The following is a 25876-nucleotide window of genomic DNA, read 5'->3' as shown; positions in this document are numbered from 1 at the left end:
TTTTTTTGAGGAGCCTTCATATTGTTTGTGAGCAGGACTCATGGTGGAGACTGGCCAGGTAGCAGGATCTGTGGCTAGCTGTTGAGATTCCTCAGTGCTGTAAGCCCTGGGCCACTTCCTCTCAGCTTCTAGCTGGCTCAGACTATATTCAGTTGTGCAGATTGCCTCTGTGTTCTTGGTGGAACAGACAGAGTGCCCTTTTGGGCAACGTCCTGCAAAGGTGGGGAGAGCAGAGACTCAGTTTGCTTTCCCAAAGGAGAAACTGTGGACCAAGGAGTCTCTTGGCTCTGAGTTGGGCTGCCTTGGAGGACGGGTGATGCAGTAAAGTGAAACTGTTCTTCTTGCCCTTTTTCAGATTTCTCTGAGAAAGGCATCTTTTTCAGTTTTTTTTTTTCTCCACTGAGGTGCTGGAACATCTTAGGTGTACTCCTGGGCTTCCATAAAGGTGTTCTAATCTGTGAGTGGTTGTTAAATTGATGTTTCTGGGGGAGGGCGTGTGGACTGGAGCCTCTCTGCCATTTTGCTTTGTATTTATTTCGATCATCACTTGAATATATCCCGAGTGATGCTGGTTTTGTATTCATAGTAGGCACAATTTTCATTTAAAATATATTGACTTAAGTAAAAATCACAAATTTAAAGGCATACAGTTTCACGCTATGGCTGTAACTGACAGCATGAGTGGCATCTCAGTGTGGTCCGGTTAGGGGAGGTGGGAGATGGATGTCCTTAAACCATGAGGTGCTCCCGTAGGATGACAGTTTCAGAAAATTCTGCCCTAAGAGAAGGCAGGGAAGCAGAGATAGAGAGGTAGTGCTTGCTTTAAGTAGTTTGTCATTACACACTTTGGGAAATGCTGCTGAATCAGAGGAACACATCCCTTCTCCTTGGGGATAAGTCACAACCAGGACGGTTGGGGATTTCTGCAGGTGCTGGATACCCATTTTGTATAGAACAAGCCTTCAGTAATCCTGAGCAGAGAAGATGCTGCCTTGCTGGTGCAAGGAAGGGCAGGGCAGGGATTCCGGGTCCATTCTCGGTGGATCAGAGGAGCACCACCAAAGGCAGGGTTTGTTATGGAGAGAAACAAAAACTTAATTTAGTTCTGACAAATTTAACTTTGAAACACCTTTGCCCCAGGACCAGTCTTCCTGGCATGGATTCCCATGTGACATCAAGTTTTGCTAGCATCCCTGGAGTGCACCCCGGGAAGAGCCCCTGGTGACTTTGACTTGGGAGGGTCTCTTTGAGGTTGCGTTCTCAAAAGAACAGAAAACTGCTTTCATGGGAAGAATGGTGTCACCGGTGGCATCCCAATCCACCTCCCATTGTTTTGCTTTTGGTTTGACATGCTGGTTGATGTTTCTCATGTTCACTGTGGCAGTTTTCCAAATTAGTGTCACCGTGATTGCCTGACAAGAAACCAATTTCCTGTTTGTTTACCAAAACTAGCAATTTCCTGCGGACAGACTGCCTAGGGAGGAAAAAATGTGTCTTAGCGATTCTTGACTTACAAGTTTGATTTTGGTGTGCTTCACTGATCTTGTCATTATTCAGTGGCTTTGTCATCATCAATTTCACACGTTGCGTGTAATGATACAAACTTGGTTCCGTTGATTCCTGGCGACATACGGGTGATACTGGCTTAGGATAAGCAGGAAAAGATCAGTGTTGGAGTCACACATACACTTACTAGGAGTTTGAACAAACTCCAGCAGATAATGAAGGACAGGGAAGCCTGGCGTGATGCAGTACATGGGGTCGCAAAGAGACATAACCGAGCAGCCGAACGACAAAGGAGTGAGACCTGGTTAAGACAGTTTTAACTATGTCAATGGAGTTTCCTCATCTATACAGTGGGGGTAATCTTTGTTTCACTGTTCCTTGAATTATATAAATTATCTATGTAATATAGTTATATATTACATATAAATGTAATAACATAATGTATAACATAATATGTATAACATAATATGCAAATACACACAAATAATGTAAAATAGCTCACCATAGGAGACTCTTTCCAAGGATTAGCATCTTCCCCTTCCCCTTTTTGTTTAAAATCTGAATTAAGTCATCTTCTTGACATCTTCCTGTACCTGGTTATCTCTCCATTTCACTCTGTATCTTTCTACCTCTCTCTATCTACCTACTTACCTACCTACCAATCATCTATGTTTTTTTCCCCAAGTCTGAAGGATTTGACTGGTATAAAAGAAGATAGGAAAAGAGTTAATTATTAGGCAGGCAGGCAGCAGTTGGTTTTACTTTGGTCATTAAATATCATAGACCATCCAGAGCACCATTTGAAAAAATATACCTTTGCTCTGTCACTGTGTTTAAACTGTACTAAAGCCAGTCTAAGCCCAAGCGCACACATTAAAAATCTCAGATCACCTTTATTTGACTGTTTCACAAACAAGTTAAAATTTCATGGCAACTACACAGTAAATCAAACGTTAATTTATAGCCCAGAGACTATAAGCAAGTCAGCAACTAGGGCCCAAAGGTACAGTATCTACAGTCAAATGAAAAAAGTTTTAAATAATAAACTTTTATCACTTTTAAATGTCTATGAAAAAATTCATTTAAAATTTCTGAAAAATTTTATCTTGGGGGAAATAAACAATATTTAACATCAGAACAGGATTGACACGAGTGCATGACAATGCAAAAATTTTTCATATAGTCTTCATTTTAAACCCTTTAGTAATCTGAATGCATGTATATTATAAAGAATGACTAATTTTATAAAGGAAAAGCTTTAAAAAGTAGCAGAAAATGGAGAATTCAGCATATATTTATAGGACTTCTATGAACCACTTTCTCAAAGACTTCAGAGCTTTGTAGTGAAAATTACTACAGCACTACAGTGCTTCTCACTGCATCCCTACCGCCCAGCAAGCTCTTGGGACTGGCTCAGAGGGTAAAGAATCTGCCTGTCAATGCAGGAGACCTGGATTCGATCTCTGCTTTGGGAAGATCCTATGGAGAGGGGAATGGCAACCACTCCAGTATTCTTGCCTGGAGAATTCCATGGATAGAGGAGCCTGTTGTGTCAGATAGAGTCAGACACAACTGAGCGACTTGGGATCAAACAAAATTTCAAAAGCTTAGCAAGTTCAGCAACCCTCCAATGATTACTGTTCTGATAGTGATGCAGTGTGCACGGTAGGAAGAAGCTTTTCTGCCTCTCCAATTGGATGACTATCTAAATGATTTGTTTAAATCATAGACTTATTCTTAATTTATAGAATTAAAGTTCCTATCCGAAATCCTTATTCACACATCTAGTCCCACCATTTTTTCCTGTCTCTACAGGTTTTGTATATGCTTTTACATTGTTGTTGTTTAGCCACTCAGTCGTGTCCAACTCTTTTGCGACCTCATGAACTGTTAGCCCGCCAGGCTCCCCTGTTCATGGGATTTCCCAGGCAAGAATACTGGAATGGGTTGCCATTCCCTTCTCCAGGGGATCTTCCTGATCTAGGGGTGGAACCTACGTCTCTTGCATTGGCAGGAGGATTCTTTACTATTGAGCCAAACACAGTCAAAAGTAGAGAAATTTTTCAGCAGTGGGCTAATCCAGTAGCAAAAGGAAATAAAATAAGGGTAATGCATTTTACCCTTTATTTATTTTTATTGATTGCTGTAGACCAACAATTATGAAAGCCCATTATCATAGGATTACAAGAAGTCCCAAATCTTCCGAGTCTTAACAGTCAGATAAGAAGATGGGTTGCATCATCTTTATGAAAAGTGCAGCTACATCACCATCGTCACCATCATCATCATTGTCACCATCACCACCATCATTATTACTATCGTTTCTATTATTTAGTACTTAAATAGAAAAAGTAGTTTCTTCTTTCTCAACGCTCACCTTTCTCTTGTGACTTTTCTCTCCCTGGTGTGATTTACCTGATGATAACCTGCTTAAGTCAGCTACACGTGGCTAGATTAGTGCGCTCTACTTAGAAAATCAGAAAATGCTTGGAGACCCTTTAGAATTTGTCTGTAGCCAAGTACAGTGCAAGCTCTTAAAGATCCCACACAACACCCCCCGCTCAGCTCTCCACCCCGCTCAGTCAGTTTGGTAGTGAGTTGGTTTGGTACTTGGGAGGACAGGAGTTAACTTTTGGATCACTGAGGTCTCTGATTTCACACCTACCATGAAAGGTAGCTGGGTTTATTTTGTTATGATGTTCAGATTGGCAGGTGCTGGCGGAGAGCCAGGGCAGGTACATCTACCTGAACGATGTCTGTTGGGAGAGAACTGGCAGCATCGAAGGTAACTTGTATCGAAATTAGAAAATGTTTGCATGTTCCTGTTAGAACAAACCATCTGAAACAATTAATCATGTGTAAAATGGGGAGAAAATGTAATTTTTAATTAACTGAGTTGGTTAATAGGTTAAAACACTAATTAAAAAATGGAGAAGGTGCGACTTCATTCAGTGAAAATAAAACCCTCATGGTCTTGTGCTTGGTAATGGGAAAGCAATTTCTGGCTCTCACTTGACTTTTTTTTTTTTCCAGTAACCTAGACTGAAATAAAATACATTCGTAATTATGAAATAACATTTTGATTCTGCCTTTGTTTTCCAGTGAGACTGTATTCTAGCAATTTAAATACACCCTATGATTCAGGAAATGGTACCATTTTGGTGCCTAAGAATAGGTCTGTTTTGTTGTTGTTTTTGAAGGGATTCAAAAGAGCAACATGACAGAAATATCTCTGTCTTGATGAGGATCGTGGGGACAGGGAATATACTTAAATAGGGGAAAATTAAGGCATATCCTGCTTGTTCACGAAGTAAGCCCTTTATTCTGATTTCTCAGTGTTCTAAGCTAAGTTGAGCTACCGGCGTGATTTGTAAAGTGCCGGAGAGCTTGTGGGCTTGAGAGGCAAGGGCAAATCTTACACTTGAGTGGACGGTCACTTGAGTGGACATCTGTCTTCCTCCCCAGGGAGGGCTCAGGATGAGGCGAGCTTCCTGATGCCTAGTTAGCGAGCCTGTGAGCCAGGCTGCTGACCGCCTGGCCTCTGAGGATGCTGCTGGATGTGCTCCGCGGTGAGCCCTCCCCTCTGCCTTGCAGGAAGAGGGCAGCGGGGTCCACCGGGGAGACACGAGGCTGCGTCCTGTGAAGCCAGAAGAGGAAGCCTGGTAAAGTGTGACTGCAGGCTTGGAGCCCCTGCCCCTGAGGCTTCTCTGTGCCCTCGTCGGGGCTGCTGGCTTTCCCACTCACCCGTTTGATGTCGGGGGACCCAAACGGCCAGCCAGAAGTGTGAACTCACACTGGGCAAGACCCAGCATCCGTGACATTAGACACCAACATAGAAATCAGAGAAGAGCTACTGTCCAGCAGTTTTAACCACCAAACCCATTTATTTTAATGAAAAAAAAAAAAAAATCTCTGCATTCTATATGCTTCAAAAAGATTTACTATAGAAACAAACACAATCTATGGAACTCTATCTGCATAATTTCACTGCAGTAAAGACAACATATGACTTCTAGTTCCTATGAAGGCAAAATGAAAAGCACAGGTGCAAACAGAGATTGCATAAGAAAGCGTGTGCGCACCCGCGTGTGCGCGCGAGTGTGGTTAAAACCTTTAGTGAGCAACTGCATTAAAATATGCTAAGACACTTACCTGACCCTAGCTCGTGTCGAGCGCTAAGAAAAAGCCACAGGCTGTCACTGGTTTATCTGCTAGAAAAATTTGGTGTGAGCTCTGATGGTTCAGTTACAGCATATGGACAAGAAGATAACCTTGGTACAAGCACTAACCTCCGTCTTATGTTCGCATGCTCACAGAATAAAAATCAATTACTTCTCATACATAATGAACATCTTTTATTTTCAGGTTTGCAAACGACGGCCGTCGATTCACACAAAAGGGTACTTTTAAAACTACCTGTATTTACTCTATTGTATGCATGTATATAGGAAACGAACAGTGTGTATGCGCATAAATGTGTCTGTACATGTGGGCCGATATATGTATACACATGGTACCTGATGGCCTCTTCGGACGCATGTGTGACCTCCATGATGACACTGGCTGTTGTACATATGCCAAGGAGGGCAAGGTTCTCTATCCTGGGCCAGGTCCCCAGAAAACCCACTGGGACTGTGGTTTCCAGATACTTACAAATGCAGAGAGATAGACGCCTGTGCATTTGATGGTGAAATGTCCAGCTCTGCTCCTCACCACCTTCACTCAGGATCATCCTCACATAGGACAGAAGTGAAAACTGTCCCCCTCTGTGGACCTGCCTGGACGGTGGGTCGAGGAGAAGCTCTGTGCTCTGCCCTAGTGCTGAGCTGGACGCTGAGGCCCTGGAGGGGTCGGTTGCTTTAGCTTCTACCCCTTCTGTGCTTAACCTCTCAGGGAAGGGTGACAATATATGAGGACCAAGCTTCTGTAGAGTCTGTCTCTATAAATACTGGGTATATACACATACAGATACGCATACATATACAAATACTAACCCACAGACCAAACCGGATGTGTGGAGTGCTGACTAGCAACATGGCAAACACATCAGGAAAAGTATTCATTGTTCCTCCTCCCAGAAGGTCAAGTTCTATGCCATGATGTTTAAAACACTCAAGGGAAAATTCAGAGGATTCCATTAATTAAAGGGCAAAAGGAAGATGCTGTCAAAATGGTGAAGTACAGATTAAGTGAAAATTGCAAAAAAAACGAAAATCTGAAACAATTGAGGCCTGGTTGTGAAGTTCGAGAGCTGTAAACTGCAATCTTCAGATTTGGATATTTTTTTCTCTTTTTCCTGTTGCTATGGAAACTTGGGAATCAAGCTTCAGATGTCAGGAGTTCTCACAGACCTGAATGGAAAAAACTCAGAGTCAAGTCAAGGAATATAACAAACTTGATTCAAAAACATTTTAGTATACATGACTGGTAAGCTATAACAAATGCATTTATGAATATTGCACTACTTTGGGGAAGTTTTTTTTTTTTTTCTTCTTGAGCATAACATTTGAAGAGAGAAAGAATAGTTCTGCTGGTTTATGACTCAAAAAACTGGACTTCTCTGATGCGAATACCACAGGCCTCACACTTCAGATCAACCAGGGCCCCTCCCGCTGCCTCACTGGACCCTGTCTTTTGCAGTTGGCCCAGGGCTGGGCTATTTTATAAACAAGCCTACTTGGCAGCTTAGAAATGGACCATCATCCCAGACACATATACATATATATATATATATTTTTTTTTTTGTTTGTTTTGGTCACTGAGAAAAGCAAGATAGTAACTGGTGGTTCTCCGGAGATGGTGTATAAGTTCCTGAGGGCTGCTGTCACAAATGACCACAAATTCAGTGGCTCACAAACCACACATACTCACTCTCCTACACTCTGGAGGTCAGAATTCTTAAGGGGCTACAGTCCAGGCTCTGGCAGAGAGTTCCTTTTGGAGCCCCTCCTCTCTTTCCAGCTTCCTCAGGCTGCCTGTTTGGTCGTGGTCCCTCCCTGCCTCTCTGTGACCTATATCAGTGTTTGCATTTCTTGCTCTCTAGGCTTTAGGCCAGCTGAGGGACTTTCACTCTGCCAGATGATAGGGTGGATGGAAGTAGCTTGGCTCTCTGCCACCTTTGCTTAATTATTATTATATCTTGGATTTGTACAGGGAGACGGTACCACTAAAAACTCGTGTTACAGAGAAACAAAAATGTATAAAAGATCAACCCACAATGCAAGTATAGTCTATTCTGGAATGAATTGATTGTTGGAATATAATGGGTTGTTCTGTAAAGCTTAGGGCTTTTCATTCTAAATCTGTTAAGGGGGTGGGTCAGCATGTAAACATCAACAACCTGTGCTGCACTCCATTGATTTCAGAGTTTAAAGTAGTCATGTAGGCTGATTCATGTCAACGTATGGCAAAAACCACTGCAATATAAAAAAAAAATAAAGTAGTCATGTATCTGTTTGGAAAATTTAGAGCAGCTGCTCTAAATTCTAGATAAAAAAATCTTTGTAATGTGACTTGAGTGTAAATAAAATGATATTGAGAAGGTTAAGGGAGAAAGCTGTTTTAACAGAAAGGGCCATGGAAATGAACATGCTGATTCAGATGCAAATTTTATTGTTATTTTCTATACCGAGGGATCTTTATACTGCTTGACAGGTGAATTCCTTTGGGGTTAGGACTCTTCTGAACTCATTTCATTTCCTTTTTTTTCAGGTGAATTTTTCATTGTCCTTGCTACCATTGCCTTAAACTCTTCAGTGACCTGGGCTGCAGTAAACTATATCCTTCAGATTCACTTGCATTTGCAGACTGGAAAATGGCATAACTAATTTCATTTAAAAATATTTTCCTGTGTGAGACCAATAACTTAAAATAATCATTTTGGTCCTTGAGAAAAATAGGAAAAAAATTTTGACTTAATAAGACCCACTCCACTGGAAAGCCCTCAAGCCCTGTTTAAGTCAAGTCAGACCACAGCATATCCCCTGTGACTGTTGATTGCACAAAAAAGTTCACAATGATGTAATGTTCTTAGCTGTGCATGTGTGTGGCACATAGAAAGCCCTGGGACATCAGAGGATGTCATTGTCCATAAACTTGGAGGGACCAGCTCTGTCTGCAGGCCGAGGATGGTCTGCTCTACTCCGTCTTGGTGCTCCTCCAAGCTCTGCCTCTGGCCATAACATATTTCACAATGAAGAGGAGCAAAATACTGATACACTCAATGACATGGACTGTGCAATTCTGTTTATGGAAAATTCTAGAGAAGGCAAGAATCTAATCAGAGAAGGTAGATCAATGGGAGTCTGGACTCTGGGGAGGGGATCAACAGGAAAGGGGTACAAGGAATGGCATCTTGATTGTGGAGTGACTACACTTTACCAAAATTCATCAAACTGTACCCTTAAAATAGGTGAATTTTATGGAATGCAAATAATACCTTAATAAAAAGCATTAGAATGAAAAGTATTTCTGGTGACCATTATTTTGCTCATTTGGTCATCTCTTTAAACTCCTTCATTGTGATCATCAAGGTTACAATTCAGTGCCCCCTCCTTTCCAGCATAGAGACATTTAATTTTGGTATTTATTCAAATGATTCACCTGATCTGTTCTTTTATATTCTTGCTCTCGTGGATTAATTTTAAAAGTGTTTGAAAAGGTTTCAGCACAATATTCCTTGAACTTGCCTTGTCACAGCACAAAAACCCTCATGGATGTGCCAGCTTGCTTTCTTTGGAGGGTCCTAGGGGGAGAATTATACATCCCCTCGATGTCATCAACATGTGATTTAAACAACAAACTGGCAGTAAAAATAATTTCATTTACATTTTTTATTGCTTTCAATGTCATTAGTTTTATTTCTTTTACTTTGGGATGTCAAAGTAGGAATTGCATCTCAGTTCAACTCTCAAACGCAATAAAGCCACCTACGGTATCATAATAAACTGAAATGTTTTTATTATCTTTTTCCACAAGGGAGGCAGTCTAATAATGAACACTGGCCTCCATGCTTACCCACCTTGGGACCTTTCTGAGCATCAGTGTCTCATCTACAGAGTGAAATAAAACCACCAGGGCAATGAAGGAATAAAGAGAAAAACCACAGAAGAGGGGTGTTTGGTTCATGTGAGTCTACTTGAATCAGAATATTATTTGGGAGGAGGAGCAAAACCCATTTTCTCTTCCCACGTTGGATGACGTGAGCCTTGCAGTTTTATGAACAAAGGCTTTAAAGACCAAATTGACATGCTTTTTCTGCCAAGAGCCAGGAGTAAATATTTTCGACTTTTTGGGCCATAGGGTCTCGGGGGCAACCACTCAGCTCTTTTTGTGGTAGTAGCAGAAAGCAGTCACAGGTTAAGTCTGTAAACGAATGGACCTTCTGTGTTCTGTGCGTCTGTGCAGACTCGCTCAGTTGTGTCTGACTCTTTGCGACCCCATGAACTGTAGCCTGCCAGGCTCCTCTGTCCATGGAACATCTGATTTTCCTGGCAAGAATACTACAGTGGGTTGCCATTTCCTCCTTCAGAGGATCTTCCCAGTCCAGGGATCAAACCTACATCCCTTGCGTCTCGTCTCCTGCATTGGTGGGCAGATTCTTTACCTGAGCCACGGGGGAGCATCTGTATTCTCATCAAATCTTAAAATCGGGAAGTGAGCCTTCCTTGGCCCTGGGGCTGTAGTTTGCCACTCCCTGCTTTAAAAAAACATCAAACAGATTCTACCAAATCTCCACATTTATTCAAGGACCATGGCGGGTGGGAAAGTTCTCTTGTCCTTGCACTTTATAATCGACTGATAGTTACAGTGTTATTAGGACTCATGTCCTACTTTGCTTAATATTTTGGACCCATTTCTGTGTGCCCTCTTGCCATTGTCATGGGTCAGCCACACTGACCTTGCTCTTAGGAGAGAGTCTGAGCCACTCAAGGTGTCTTATACCTGCCAGTTTCTCACATGCCTACATTATTAGTTTCATTCTTTCTCTGTTAGGAAGAACATCTTGGGCTAGGTCTATAATAAAACAGGAATCATTTTATTTGGCAGGCATCTCTAATGTTCAAACAAACATTATTAAATAATCTTATGCCTTTGATATAGGGACAGGGTGAGGTTTGTTTTGAAGTCAGACAGGTCGGTGATGACAACTGTTCTTAACTATTTTGGGGACTGAAATGACATGTCTTGTGGTGCAAAATATGGGAGGGTCATTTCCAGCTGCATGGGGGAGATTCAGGGTTCCTTTCTGAGGATAATTATGGCTTGTCCTCAGGTGCCCTGACCTGCAGTGGGATAACCATGTGGCTCTCCATTTAGGTGAGAACAGAAAGTGCATCTGACATTTCAAACACAGAATGCGTGCACCTGTCTTTTCTCAATGGTACTATTTTGAGTATAAAATGAACAGGAGTTCTTTGGCAGTCATCAGATAATTCTGTCTTGGATTAACTGTGATCCAAGAGCTCAGATGGGAGAGATGAGAAGTGAGCCATCCTGGGGAACCTGCTCGTTATTGACACCTGTAGGTCAGGGTGCTCAAAAGTATGAGGAACAAGAAAAGCCCTTGTCAGAGGAAGCAAATGCTGCCATGGCTATTATATTCCTTTTAATCTCAACAGACTACATCTTACTAGTATTTAATATAATGATTTGGAGTAGCAGGCATGTGTATTATTGTAAAAAATATTGTGTAAACATATAAAAACACTGGGTTTATGTGCTGGAGGCTACGGTCACCTGGGATGTTGGTTTCCTGGGTTGGATGGGCTGGGGATCTATCTGTCCTTCAACAACTGGAGCAGGAGGCCCCCATTAAATCACTCACTGGCTGCCTGGGGGGCTGGTAAGTAAGCAGAATCTTGAAGAGCCTTGGTTCACGGAGAGTCAGGCTTTGGTGTCATGTAATTGTGCGATTCATGGGGTCGCAAAGAGTCGGAGACGACTGAGCGACTGAACTGAATTGTGTTTATGGGCTTCCCAGGTGCCTCAGCGGTAAAGAACCTGCCTGCCAATGTGGGAGATGTGAGTTCAATCTCTGGATTGGGAAGATTCCCCTGGAGGAGGAAATGGCAACCCATTCCAGTATTCTTTCTTGCCTGGGAAACTCCATGGACAGAGGAACCTGGCAGGCTATAGTCTATGTGGTTGGACATGACTTAACAACTAAACAACACCACCAGTTGTGGATGATGTATGAGTGGCTACTCCATTATCTTTTCTATCTGTGTACACACACATATGCACACACAGCATTTTTATTTCTGTACAATCACCCAGGAAGTACTGCCCTCTGGTCTACCCCGACTCTGCTGTATGTGAATTCTGCTCGGCATCTGTCTAGTGCTCACTTGAGAAGCTGGTGGGAAACAGATTCCAGAGGTTTACTGCAGCAGAGTTGGTCAGAGCAGGACACTAAATAATCCCCATGTGTCTGTTGATAGGGGAGTACACTGCGCCATATTCCTAGGATGGGAAGGGATGCTCTCTAGCTGTTAGAGTGAATGAAACAGAGCACTGTGTTTGCCTGGCTCTCAAGCTAAGAATGGCTTTCATACTTTTAAAGGGTGGTAAAACACAGAAGACAGAACTAAAACAGCTATAAAAAGGAATATGAAACAGAGCCCTGATGAGACCCCCAGAGCCCAAAATATTTGCCACCTGGCCCTTGATGGAAAAAGCTTGCCAACCCTTGAACCACAGAAACATAGATGGAGCTTGGAAATGTAATGAAAAGAGGGAGAACAGAGAGTTCCAGCACATCAGGCCTAACACAATATGAATTAGACCAAGTTTGACAAACCACACAAAGTAGAACTATATGGGGTGTGTGTGCATGTGGTGTGTAGTAACAGTATAAAACAATGTCCACACACGCTGGCTCATGACAGCTGTTGTCTCTGGGGAGAGAGAACAGGAAATGAAACTGGGGAGAGGGACACAGGGGATTTCAACCTCATCTGTAATATTCATGCTTTATAAAAAAGGAAGGAAAGAAGGAAAGGAGGGAGGAAGAGAGAGAGGAATATATATTCCCTCCTCCCCCTTTCTCTCTCTCCCCCTCTTCTTTCCTTTCTCTCCTCACTCCATCCCTCACTTCCATCCATCCGTCTATCCATCCATCCAGGGAGACACTTGGCACTGTAAATTCTCCTCTCTAATTCCACTCCGAGGTCAGTGGCTCAGCACAGAGCTCTACGTGTCTGAAGTTGGAATGAGATTTCCTGTTGACTCCACTCAACACTGTCACCAGGATACAATAATTTCTGTCTTTATTTTCTAATCATCACTTTCTTACCCCCTAATTCACAACACCATTCACCTTCTCAGAAGGTAAATACTGAGGCCCCAAAGTCTTTTGAATGGCATTAGCTATATGTTAATAATTGCTAAGGTTAAAACTGGACTAGTAAGCCCCAAAAAGGAAATATTTGATACCTGTTTCTATTTATTTGATGCTCACACGTCTATTACACGGCATAATATTTCATTTATTTAAAATAATGCTTCATTATGTCATAATCATGACAACCAGTCAGTGAAAAAACTGTGTGAATATGCAATCACCTCTTTTCCTACAGCCTCCACGTCCTTCCATGCATTCTCATGATTCTTCTTTAAAGGCTGTAAAATCTCCTTAAACCTTAAGCTAAAGATTACACTACACCATGCAAAGAGAAATAGGGCCCTGGTAAACCAGTTAACCAATCTGGGCACATCTGTCTGAGCTCAAGTTCAGGGTCATCTGCAGGAACTTCCTCTCCACCTGCTCTGTTGATGGCATTGAGTGCCTTTGCATGGTTCCTCAGATTGGCGGGGGGATATGAAGGGGCCTTTTGACATTAGTGGGAGCACCTTTACAGGTAACACTCCATTACACAGACGTAAGCTAAAAATGAATTTTTCCTCTGGGATACATATTTTGGGAAAGAAGCTATGTGGAAAAACAGTGGGCTTGGGGAAGTTACGTCTTCCTACTGTGCACACACTGGAGTTTGGCCAACTTACGAGCTAAGCCGAGGAGGGACAGGAGCAGGACCGCGGCGGTGCTGAGGCGTGGGGCCCCCGCAGCGTTGCAGTCCACTTTGGAGTTCTTGCAGGAGCACACATGTACCCTGAGCTCTGTGACGTTCGTCATGGGCGGTCTCCCCGAGTCTGTCACCATGATGGGCAGGTGGTAGTTTGCCTTGTTCAGGTTTTGCAGGAGGCTCACCAGGGCGTGCGTATCTGCAAACACAGAAGGGGGACTTCAGAAGAGAGCGCGGGACCTCTGCAAACAAAAGTGCAACTTCAGCAACTGAAGTCTCAAAGCAGGCAGTGCATTGATGTACCTACAAGAGTGCTCAAATAGAAATCTATTAACACCAAATAAACATAGAGATTCAGCTCTTCATTTGTAGAAATCACATTTCAAGTGCCTAGCAAGCACACATGGTTGGTGGCTACCATACCAGATTGTGTTTGTTGGTGTTTGTGCCTAGTCTTGTCTGACCCCATGGACTGTAGCCCACTAGGCTCCTCTGTACATGGAGTTTTTCCAGGCAAGAATACTGGAGTGGGTTGCCATTTCCTCCTCCAGGGGATCTTCCTGACACAGGGATTGAACCCGTGTCTCCTGCACTGGCAGAAGGGTTCTTTACCGCTGAGCCACCTGGGAAGCCCACCATATCAGAGAACACCAGATAAAACACTTCCATCATGGAGGAGTTCTGTGCTTCAGGGCTATTTAATCAGTTTCAGGAGGACCCAATTTGGTGGAGATGATTGAGTACCGAGAACTCCTCCCTATAAATGTATTAGACTTAAAGTATAATACATCTTCACAAAGATCACATTCAACATCTAGAAGAAATAATATAAAAACCCACTCTTGAATTGTCACATTGTACATCTTAAATATATACAATTTTTATTTGTATATAAAAATATGTAATAAAGCTGGAAAAAAATAAATTGTTAGCTCAGAGCATTTTTATATAAGAATCCAAATTCAAATAATCAAGACACACTTTTGGAACAACAATAACAAAAATCCACTCACTCTGAAGGTGGGCAGGCACCCCCCCCAATCTGTTTCCATGGAGATGGTTTCTACACTGTAGTCTTTTTAAAAAAAATTATTTTTATTTATCTTTTGGTCATGCTGTGCAGCATGTGGGATCCTAGTTTCCCAACCAGGATCAAACCCATACCCCCTGCAGTGGAAGCTTGGGTTCTTAACTACCAGATCAACAGGGAAGTCCCTATAGCTTAGGGACTTATAGCTATAGTCCTGTAGCTTATAGTCCTATAGCTATAAGTCCCTATAGCTTAATCTTTATCAGGCCTCAGACCCCAGTCTTTATCAGGCCCCAGGTTTGTGGGAATTCACTGATACACAACTTGGGGACTGGATCTTTAAGCCCATGCTTGGTGAGAACATCCACTATTACCCAGGCCACTGGTCATCACTCAGAACTGGCCATCTCACCCGGCACTGTTTTGGCCTTGGGCTATTTTCTCTTCAGTCATTCAGTCGACTATGGATTTTTTTTTTTTCCTGTGCTGCATGGCTTGTGAGATCTTAGTTCCCCGGCCAGGGATCGAATCCATGCCCCTGTATTAGAAGGCAGATTCTTAACCACTGGACCACCAGCAAAGTCCCAGCTATTTTCTTAAACTGGCTCTTTTTGGGCATAAACAATGATAAATATTCAGAAAAAATTTGGAGGAACACGAAAAAGAATCTAGAAGGCATTTTAACTATTAAATAAAACCAGGAGGGAAAAGAAAAGTGTGATGACCTGAAAACAAAAACACTAGAAATAGAACTGCCATATGTCCCAGCAATCCCACTGCTGGGCATACACACCAAGGAAACCAGAATTGAAAGAGACACATATACCCCAATGTTCATTGCAGCACTGTTTACAATAGCTAACTAGGACATGGAAGCAACCTAGATGTCCATCGACAGATGGAGGGATAAGGAAGTCGTGGTACATACACACAATGAAATATTCAGTTCAGTTCAGTTCAGTCGCTCAGTCGTGTCTGACTCTTTGCGACCCCATGAATCGCAGCACGCCAGGCCTCCCTGTCCATCACCAACTCCCAGAGTCTACTCAAACTCATGTCCATCGAGTTGGTGATGCCATCCAACCATCTCATCCTCTGTCGTCCCCTTCTCCTCCTGCCCCCAGTCCCTCCCAGCATCAGGGTCTTTTCCAGTGAATCAACTCTTCGCATGAGGTGGCCAAAGTATTGGAGTTTCAGCTTCAGCATCAGTCCTTCCAATGAACACCCAGGACTGATCTCCTTTAGGATGGACCAGTTGGATATCCTTGCATTACTCAGGTATAAAAAGAACATATTTGAGACAGTTCTAATGAGGTGGGTGAAACTGGAGCCTACTATACAGAGTGAAGTAAGTCAGAAAGAGAAATACCAATACAGTATATTAACACATATATATGGAATTTAGAAAGACAGTAACAATGACCCTATATGCAAGACAGCAAAAGAGACACAGATGTAAAAGAACAGACTTTTGGACTCTGTGGGAGAAGGCGGGGGTGGGATGATCTGAGAGAACAGCACTGAAACATGTATATTACCACACGTGAAACAGATGACGAGTGCAAGTTTGATGCATGAAGCAGGGCACTCAAATCCGGTGCTCTGGGACAACCAAGAGGGATGGGGTGGGGAGGGAGGTGGGAAGGGGCTTCAGGATGGGGGACACATGTACACCGTGGCTGGTTCATGTTGTTGCATGGCAGAAACCACTACAATATTGTAAAGTAATTAGCCTCCAATTAAAATAAATAAATTAATTAAACAAACAAACAGATGAAGGTTATCCTAACCAGAAGGTGACAGGCAGCAGAATTAACCGACGTGGATGATGACGCCAGTGAAATGGTAGGTTAACACAAGGAAGAGTCTCTGATCTGTAGGGAGAGGAGAAAGTCTTTGATGAGAAAGTTCCAGCTGGAAACTGAAGCTGGGGATGATTATTCAAATCAGCGACAGCCACAAAAACTAGCAAATAAAACACTAACCCCTCAAACAAGAGAAGGGCTGTTTTAATTAAAAATAATCAGTGTAACAGAATTCATTCTTTAAAAAGCAATAAAATAGACAAACAGGCAAATAGAATCAATAACAAGAGAAAGGCGCTAATAAAATGAGATATGAGATAAGGCCATAACAATACAGAGGAGGTTTTTTTAATAGAAAATTTTATGCACAATTGTATAATACATTTTCAAAACTTAATGGAATGTATAATTCCCCATCCCTCTCAAAAACTCTACCTCTGAAGTAAGAAGAGGGAACCCAGCCCTGACCAGGTCAATCATAAGATAAATCCACTATTGACGGCAAAGTGTATGTAACATGTGAGTTCTGGTCTGGGTTTTATTGCGAGGCAAGGTGATTGCAGGAGTGAGTTCCCACTTGTCATGGGGAGGGGAGGGCAGTGGGGGATTCACAATTCAATACATTTGATATTTCAGTCTTAACATGGCAGATGATAAATGTTGGGACAAGTTTTAAATTCTTTCTGTCCATGTGCAAGGATTGGTGGAACGGGGCCTTGCTTGCAAGTTTCATAATTGAGGGACAGGACAGATGGCAGAAGATATCAAAGTTGAAAGTCAAAGCCACGGTCATTTTAAAGACAAAGTCTTTACAATTCTGAGATCTGCAGCATAAAATGGAAGGTGGAGGATTAGAGGTAAGGTTTTCTGAAGATTCCTGCACTGGTGCTTTTCTTAGGAAGACAAGCATAGCCCAGAAATCTCTGCAGTGCTGGTGAAATTTAAGGTAAACACAGTGATCTGAGTGAGGAGAGGCACCTGAGCCAAGATCCCCAGCTTCTGAAGGCTGAAACCTGGGTGGGTGCAGAGGGTGAAGTGTGGGGTGCATAACTCACGGGGTACAGCAGAGAAGAGATGAGGCAGAAAGCGGAAATCTGTCATGTTTTCATTTCTAAGAAACTGATATTCAATATTTTTACAAACTGTGTCCAGGTGCTGGTAAGAAAATTGTCAGTGTTTGTAATGTGTGAATAACTTGAAACAAACCACGTGAGAATACACGAGAGTGCAGGAAAGGAGGAACACATTGGAACAGAAACCAAGCCAGGGAAACTAGGCTTCAAAGCTGAAGAATAACAAGGGAACATTAAGAGGACTTACTGTTGATCTTGGAGATCTTCCAGACTTTATCAGGAACAGATTGTTTATGGATTTCAAATTTGAAAGGATCTGTGTTTGGGTGAAGATCCTTATCTGTCGCTCCCAAAATGACTACGCTGAGGTTTTTGGCATCATCACAGACCTCTGCTACCGTGGGGTAAATGAAGGGCGCATTGTCATTCACGTCTTCCAGAGTTATCAGCAGAGTCCCAGTGCCAGTGGCGGGCGGGTTGCCTGCAGGGAAAGGGGAGACGTTAGCACAAGCCCGTACAACACAGGGGTCATCGTCCACAGTACCTCTTCCCAGTGTGCTAGACACCTTTACTCCTGTCATCAGACTTCAAACAGGACCGAGAGGGAGAGCTTCCATCTGTGTATAAAATTTAGTGGTTTAAAAAGCCTTGTAGTATTATGATCTCTGGGTCTATCCCTGTTGCTGTAAGTGGCATTATTTCATTCATTTTACGGCTGAGTAATATTCCACTGCATATGCACTACGTTGTCTTTATCCATTCACCTGTCTGTGGACATCTGGGTTGTTCTCATGTCCTGGCTATTGTGAGTAGTGCTGCTGTTCACAGGGCTGCACCTATCTTTTCAAATTATAGTTTCCTCCAGGTATATGCCTAGGAGTGGGACTGCACTTAGAAATAATCATACTAAGTGAAGTAAGCCAGGCTAAGAAAGACAGATATCATATGATATTGCTTACATGTGGAATCTTAAAAAAAAATACAAAAAATCTTTTATCATATGTAAGGCTTCTGACTGACGTTCTTCAGACTTCACTGTTAGAGTGCTAAGCTTTAAACACACATGTCATACCAGCACATTGAAAGTCACTCAAAGAATGGAAATGATAATTAGAACTTATCTTTGCTTACCATAATGAAACCTTTAATCTAAATAGCCAAATATTTGCATGTTGGCAGTGGGAAGCCAACATGAGTTTTTCAGAAAGGCAGTGGAACAATCTGATCTGACTTATTTGTGGAAACACTCAGTGATATTGACAGGAGAAGCTGGGCACTGGAGGCAGGGAACCCAGCAATAGATTGCATTATGAAGGGCAGCTTGAATGGCAAATACATGTCTTGTCTTGTCAAGGCCCTCAGGTGAGGCTGCCAGAAGAAAAGCAGAAGGTCGTGGTGTGCAGAAAGACAACAGCTTCAGTTCTGACTGTGCTAAGAGTTTGTCAGGTTCAGTGCACCCGCAAGAAAGTGCCCACAGCTTGGGAGACATGCCAGGGCTGAGTTAGCCAACGGGAATTGTCAGCGTAGATGCTTTTGAAACCTTTCTAGTGAATTAGGTTACCTGAGGTGAAAGTGCAGAATTACGGAGGGGTGGGCACCTCAGGAAGCCCCACAGAGCAGGTTAAAAGTTTAAAAAGCCAACCCAGGTGAGAGTGTCTGGAAGATATGGGGGAGATAGATTGGAGAAGGAGGCAATGATCAAGAATTAAATGTGCTATGATGCCCCAAAAGACAAGGTGTCAAGAGAAGCAATGGGGTTTCCCAAGAAGAATGTTACTGGTGACTTTTTAGGGAGTGATTTGCATTAGTGGGGAAGAAGCCAGATTGAAGGAAGCTGATCAGTGATTTACAAAGCATGCGAACAGATACTCTCTAAGATTTTTAAAAAAAATTATTAGTGAAGAATAGTTGATTTACAATGTTGTGTTAATTTCTGCTTTATGGCAAAATGATTCAGTTATACATATATATAGTTTCCCTGGTGGTTCAGACAGTAAAGAATCTGCCTGCAATGCAGGAGACCCAGATTTGACTCCTGGGTTGGAGAAGGGAATGGCAACCCACTCCACTATTCTTGCCTGGAACCTGTCGGGTTATAGTCCCTGGGGTTGCAAAGAGTCAGACGTGACTGAGCGACTAACACTGACTGACTGATACATATACACACATTCTTTTTCATATTCTTTTCCATTATGGTTTATCACAAGATGTGTTGAATATAGTTCCCTTTGCCATTGTTGGACCTTGTTGTTGGTCCATCTTATATATAATAGCTTGCATCTGCTAACTCCGAACTCCCAATCCATCCCTTCTCCACCCCGTCTCCTCCTTGGCAACCACAAGTCTGTTCTATATGCCTGTGAGTCTAAAGAATGGATACTCTTTAGTGGGGCTGGTGGAAATTTAAACAGATCAACACCCTAAGACAGTTCCAGAGTAAACATTCAAAGAAGTGTCTGCTAAAATAGGAGCACAACTGTAATTAATCATCAGAAGGATAGCTATTTCTAATGGTGGCAGACCATCAACTTTTGTTAGCGCAAAAACTCAAAGGAGATGCATAATTACTTTGAAGTTGGTTTTTCACTGTCAGCTTTAGTCATTTGGCTGAATTTCTTTATTGAAAAACTATTTTTCTCTTTTTATGGAACTAATTGAATATCTCAGAGGAATCCATTATATTTTTTCACTCTGAATATAATATGGAGTCATTTGGTAGAATGGATGAGAAGGCATTATGAGTATTTGAAATATGGTCATAAGAATTGGCCTTTCGTGAACTTAATTATACTACTGTCTTCAATTTCCCCTGTGTTATTCTCAGGCCAGGCTGGTGATGTCTTTTTCTGAAGTCAAGCGAAATGAGCTTGTTTTTCTTTTGTTGAGAAGGTAAAGAGTAGATTCTCAAAATCCTCAGGGAGAGCCTCTCCCAGTTTATATGTACGGGATGGAGGAAAATCACCACCTCAAACTAAAATGTAATTTAAAATGTAAAGATTCTTCATGAGCCCTTCAGCTCCAGCAGTTGAGGGGATCTAGGAAATATCAAGCTTCCAGATCTTCTCTGGCACTCAACAAAAATCCCTCACCCCTCTTCTCTCGTTTCCGTTCGCAAGCCAGAGCTCTCAAGGGCCCACTCTGTGTGACCAAACACCGGAACCAAAGCACAACTGGGACAGACTCCTCCTCTATTCCAACAGGAAAAAGCCTCAATTTGAGCAAAATCCTGGGATGTGGAGCTAGACCTGCACTTGCTCTTCCTGGGCGCTCCTCAGAGGAGCCCAGGGCCACATTCTCGGGAATGCGTGAAGGCTCAGAGGAAGTCCCACCTCGGAAGCTGTGGCTGTAAGGGCTTTTGTCTTTATAATGTCAGGAGACATAATGGCCCCCAGATGAACCACTCCTGTCTGGGGGGTCTTAAATAGATTGGGAGGTGGGTGCCCCTTTGGGAATCTGATGAAGGTCGTGGTCCTGCCTCAGGAAACGCGCTCCAGTTCACACTGAGGGATTGGCAGTCACTGGGAGAACTGGAAGTGTGGCCTGGGTTCCGTGCAAGGTTGGAGCTTCTGATGGGTGACACCTTGGGTTTAGTTGTGAGGCTGAGGCAGAGAGGTTGAGCACCGGCTCAGATGAACTCCGTGTCTCAGGCCTCCTTCTCTAGAACGAGGGTTAATCTTAGTTTTCTATGTCCAAGCTTGCACTCTGTAGTTTGATTCTTATAGGCTCTCATTTCAACTACAAAAGGTGAGGGTGGGATGATCTGAGAGAATAGTATTGAAACATGTATATTATCAAGTGTGAAACAGATCGCCAGTCCAGGGTGGATGCATGAGACAAGTGCTCAGGGCTGGTGCACTGGGATGACCCTGAGGGATGGGATGGGGAGGGAGGTGGGAGGGGGGTTCAGGATGGGGAACACATGTACACCCATGGCTGATTCATGTCAATGTATGGCAGAAACCACTACAATACTGTAAAATAATTAGCCTCCAACTAATAAAAATAAAGAAAAAACAAACAAACAAACAAAAGCAAACTAAAATTCCCAAACCATCATTTTGGGTTATTACTAGTATTGTTTTTGTATCTTTTTATTATGAGCTACTTTTATTGTGGTAAAATATGTATAATATTTACCATTTTAACCATTTTTAAGCGTATAGTTCCGTGGCATAAAGTACATTCCTATTGTGAAGCCATCACTACTGTCCATCTTGAGAACTTTTTTCATCTTCCCCACCTGAAACTCTGTCCCCGCTAAAAGACAGCTCTCCCTCTCTTCTTCCCCACAGCCTTCTAATCTTGGTGGGTCATTCATTTTGCTTCAAACTTTCGTGCTGCCAAATAATGGCTTGACTTGGGAGTAATGGTCACCATTTTCTTTCCTGGACCTGGATAATCTAATCTGTTTTATCAATAGGACTGTGCCTTCAAGACCACAGAGATGCTCTGACCTCAGGAAGTTGTGTCCTGGACCACAACTTGCTCCCGCTTCTGGCTTTGTTATTCCCACTCAGCACTGACAGCTTCTAATACTGTCAGTGCACAAATTGATCAGTTTAGGACCACACTGATCCTGCGGCTTGATCTTGAAACAGACAGTGTAACTTGTATTTATTCACTTTGGTGGTAATAATTTCCTCGAGAGATGGTCGAGTTGGTATCCTGTGCTCAGTGCCAGCCGTCCTGGCCAAACCCTCGGTCTGGCTGGTTCAGTATCGAGGCTTGAACTTTCAGGTTCTAGGTGTAGTTGGGGCAGAGCTGCACATTTTCTAAGAGAAGCAGGGTCACGTAACTAATGAAAGCGAGGATTTAGGGAGAGAAGTTGAACCCCTGCTGTCCTTCAGAGTAGGAAAAGTCCAAGCAAACCAGAAAGGTTGCTGCTTGAGCACATGGGGCTCTACCCTCCAGTCTTCCCTCACTTTTCCAGAAGAGGAAACTGGGGCTCAGAAGATGAAGTGACTTGTCCACGGCGCTGTGACCACTGGTGGTGTGTCCCCTGTGTGAGGACTGTGGCCCATGAGACACAGTGTTCCCACGCCGTGCGTGCTGTGGGGGCTCCAGAAGTGAGTGGAATGACCGGGGGTCGAAGCACAACCCACCGTCTGTGCCAGGCTGTGGAGCTCGAAGTTTAGGTGTTCTGGCGCTGTGGTTGGCATCAAGAATTGGTAGAAGGGGTGAAAAATAATCTATGTGTTTTGTTACTTAAGTCACCAACAATACACTGCTTTCTATCAAAAGTGGGTGGAGCTAAGGTCTGTACCCAAGGGCACGTGTCACATCTGGGTCTCCTGGCACTGGTGGGTGCAATGAGAAGCGGGGCCAGGTTAGGGTTAGGGTTATGAGGATATCATTTTATTCAGTACCCTGACCACATAGGATTTTCACTTAGCCAAAAAAAAAAAAACACTGAGATTTTATGATAGGTTCCATTATTCAAAAGATACACATATATACATATCTATCTTGTCAGTAACAGACAAAAACAGTGTGACACTAATTAAAAGATATATATGATTAGGAAAAAGAATAGGAAGAAATACACCCAAACCTAAATAGTGATTATCTCTCCAGGTAATTAACATTAAAGTAATACTTTTCTCTTTTCAATCTCCTTTATAATAACCATGATTACTGTGATAATCAGAAACAGAAATGTAAATTCAAAAGTTATACAGGGATTTAAAAATATTTTTTCCAATTCTACTTTCTTTTCTCTCTTTGTTTTTACAAATTGATATTCAGTAGTTCTGCAACTACCACCACGATCTAATTTTATTTGTTTATTAAAGTATTTTTTTATATACACCATTTTAAGAGGGCTTACCAGGTGGCTCAGTGATAAAGAGTCCACCTGCCAATGCAGGAGACGTGGGTTCTATCCCTGTGTCGGGAAGATACCCTGGAGAAGGAAATGGCAACCCACTCAAGTATTCTTGCCTGGGAAATCCCGTGAACAGAGGAGCCTGGCGGCCTACATATAGTCCATGGGGTCGCAAAAGAGTCAGATATGGCCTAGCAATTAAACAACACACAACTTTTAAAAAAGTATTTTTGAATTTATTACAATATCATTTCTGGTTTATGTTTTGGTTTTTTGGCTGAGAGGCATGTGGGGTCTTAGCTCCCTAACCAGGAACTGAACCTGCACCCTCTTCTAGCAAAGGCAAAGTGTTGTCCACTGGACCACCAGAGACGTCCCCAAATGATATCTCTGAGGCTCATCTATGTTATACCAAGAATTATTACTTCATTCCTTTCTATAACCGAATAATACTCCATTCTGTTGATTGACCATGTTTCCTTTATCCATTCACTAGCTAATGGACATCTGGGTTATTTCTACTTTTAGTCTGCTATGAACAATGCTGCTATGAACAACTGCATATGAGGAACCAGATTTTCATGCACTACAATGTCCCTAGACTGGTAAGATCAGACCCCAGTGCATCTCCTCAAGAGAGTGCCCTTAGAAGACTAGGCTCCACAGTTGGCTGGACTGGCTTCACATGCAAAGAAGGTTGAATCTCAGCCAGAATGTCTGGAAGTGAGCTCTGAGAAGTGCAGGAAGGTAGTAGACTTCTGTAGTCTCTGGGCTAGAGGTGTGCAGCACGTGTCTTAAACTGGAAATCACGCATCCAGGTGGTTTTATATGGGGAGTATTGTGCAGATTGAGGCTGCCTGCAATGGAGAATAATATGCAGGACGAGAAAGTGAGAGGAAGGAAAGACAGGAAGCTCATTTCTGAGATCCCCGGACTCTGAGGATCAGGACTATTCTCTGTCATGTCCTATTGGAATAGGTACCTGGTAGATTTAAAAAAAGTTTATTTTTTATTATTATTATCTGTGATGAAGGAAAATGCAGTGTTTATCAGAAAGCGCCACACAAGCAGAACGGGTGGCTCATGCTCAAAAAGCCTGAACTCCCTGAGTTGAGTTTTGAATGAATTCAGGTTGATTTGAAAATTGTTCTTTCCATACTTACAATCATGTATGTTTACATTTCCATAGGTTTCCCTCTATTTTGAGAACAGTATCCTCCCTTCCCCCACCTGGGAGAGAAACATGTGTGTATGTGGGATGCAGTATCTGAGGAACTCAGAGCAAGGAGTCCACTCCAGGGACCAGGAGGGAGACCTGAGCTGGGCGTCTCAAGGAAGCTTGAGGCCCAAATTCTGGGAGGAAAATCGGGAGGATGGGCCAATTCATGGGGAACCACGGTTCCCATGTGGCCCCTAAGTGAAGGCTGGGCTCCCCTGCTGGATTCTGAGCTGTGTTTGTTAGGGCAAGGTGCTTGGGTGGGGCAATCTACTCCCCCCAGTTCCCTCTGCATGTCTGGGCATCTGTTGAACCTTTGCTAAGTAACTGTGAGCAAAGAAATGTCAGGTGTTTTATTTCATGTGAGCAGGGCTCTAAGCTACCTTCAGCTGTGCTCACAGTGCAAGTGAACCAGGACCCCTCTCTGCAGGGTCATTCTTCATATTACCCAGTTCATCCCTATGTTCTATTTACTATGACTCTGCAGGATCACTATTTTTTACAGGTCCGCTTGTTTTTTTTTGGCATGTGCTCTGTAAGCCAAGAATCTTGTTGCTTTTTAATTTAATTCATAAGCATTTTTTAATTGCTGTGTTAATAGAGATCTTGCCAATCTCATTTTATATTCTGAAAACATTTAGTAGTAAACCAACCAAAAACTTGGTAGAAAATAGATTTGCAAACTACAGCGCCAGGTTTCCATGGTTAATACTTGATGTAGAACTGAGGCAATTATTCACATAATTCAGACTCAGTTCTTTAGGAGGAGAAATAATCTGAAACCTGAAATTTTTTTTTTTTTTTTTTAATTCCAGTGTTTGGCTCTTTTGCTTCCATCTTATGGACTTTAAAGAAAAGGCAAAAATAGGGGAAGAATTGATCTGGAGGCCGTTTCTAAACACGACAATTTCATTTCATTCATTCAGCCCATAATTATTTATTGTGATTTTGCCCTGTGCTGGGTTGGCTAAGCACAGAAGTCAACTGTGCAGGGTGTCTGTTGTTGAAATACTAGCCATGTGGCAGGAACAGATATGTAAACTGATGCAAGATAATGTTGTAAGTGCAGGAAGAGGAATGAGAGTAAAATATCACGGGAGCTTATGACATGGAAGAATTAACTGTCTGGGGATAGCTCAGAAGTCTCCATAAAAAGATGGCTGGAAACAAGAACACTTTGTGAGGCTGGAGAAGGTTCTTCTAGAAGGAGGAAATCCTGTGCTAGAAGTTGTGGGAAGAAGCGGTCATAGACTTTTCAGCTGAATGTTGGCCTTGATGAAAGCTGGGGTGCTGGAGGCAGGGAGAGGAGAGGACTCGAGTGAGGAGGGAGGGCACAGAGGAGCAGCTGGGAGGTCTGGGCAGTAACTGGGAGGACCAACAGTGGGGGCTTAGGTGA

At 42.7% G+C, this 25876-nt stretch overlaps 1 protein-coding gene across 1 annotated transcript in view; it reads right to left on the bottom strand.

Moving 5' to 3' along the window:
• Positions 1-5838: 5838 nt before the first annotated feature.
• CDH13 (cadherin 13) overlaps positions 5839-25876 on the bottom strand; it is a 978634-nt gene continuing 958596 nt past the window's right edge. Inside the window, exons 12-14 of the mRNA XM_065925094.1 lie at positions 17688-17921; positions 13513-13731; positions 5839-6857 (exon numbers count right to left, since the gene is read on the bottom strand). Of these exons, the coding sequence (XP_065781166.1) occupies positions 6850-6857; positions 13513-13731; positions 17688-17921 (461 nt within the window). The 3' untranslated portion in view covers positions 5839-6849. The remainder of the gene's footprint in view (positions 6858-13512; positions 13732-17687; positions 17922-25876) is intronic.

The sequence above is a fragment of the Muntiacus reevesi genome, chromosome 2, assembly GCF_963930625.1.
Source record: "Muntiacus reevesi chromosome 2, mMunRee1.1, whole genome shotgun sequence".
Lineage (NCBI taxonomy): Eukaryota > Metazoa > Chordata > Mammalia > Artiodactyla > Cervidae > Muntiacus > Muntiacus reevesi.
This window is presented reverse-complemented; position numbering and strand designations above follow the sequence as displayed.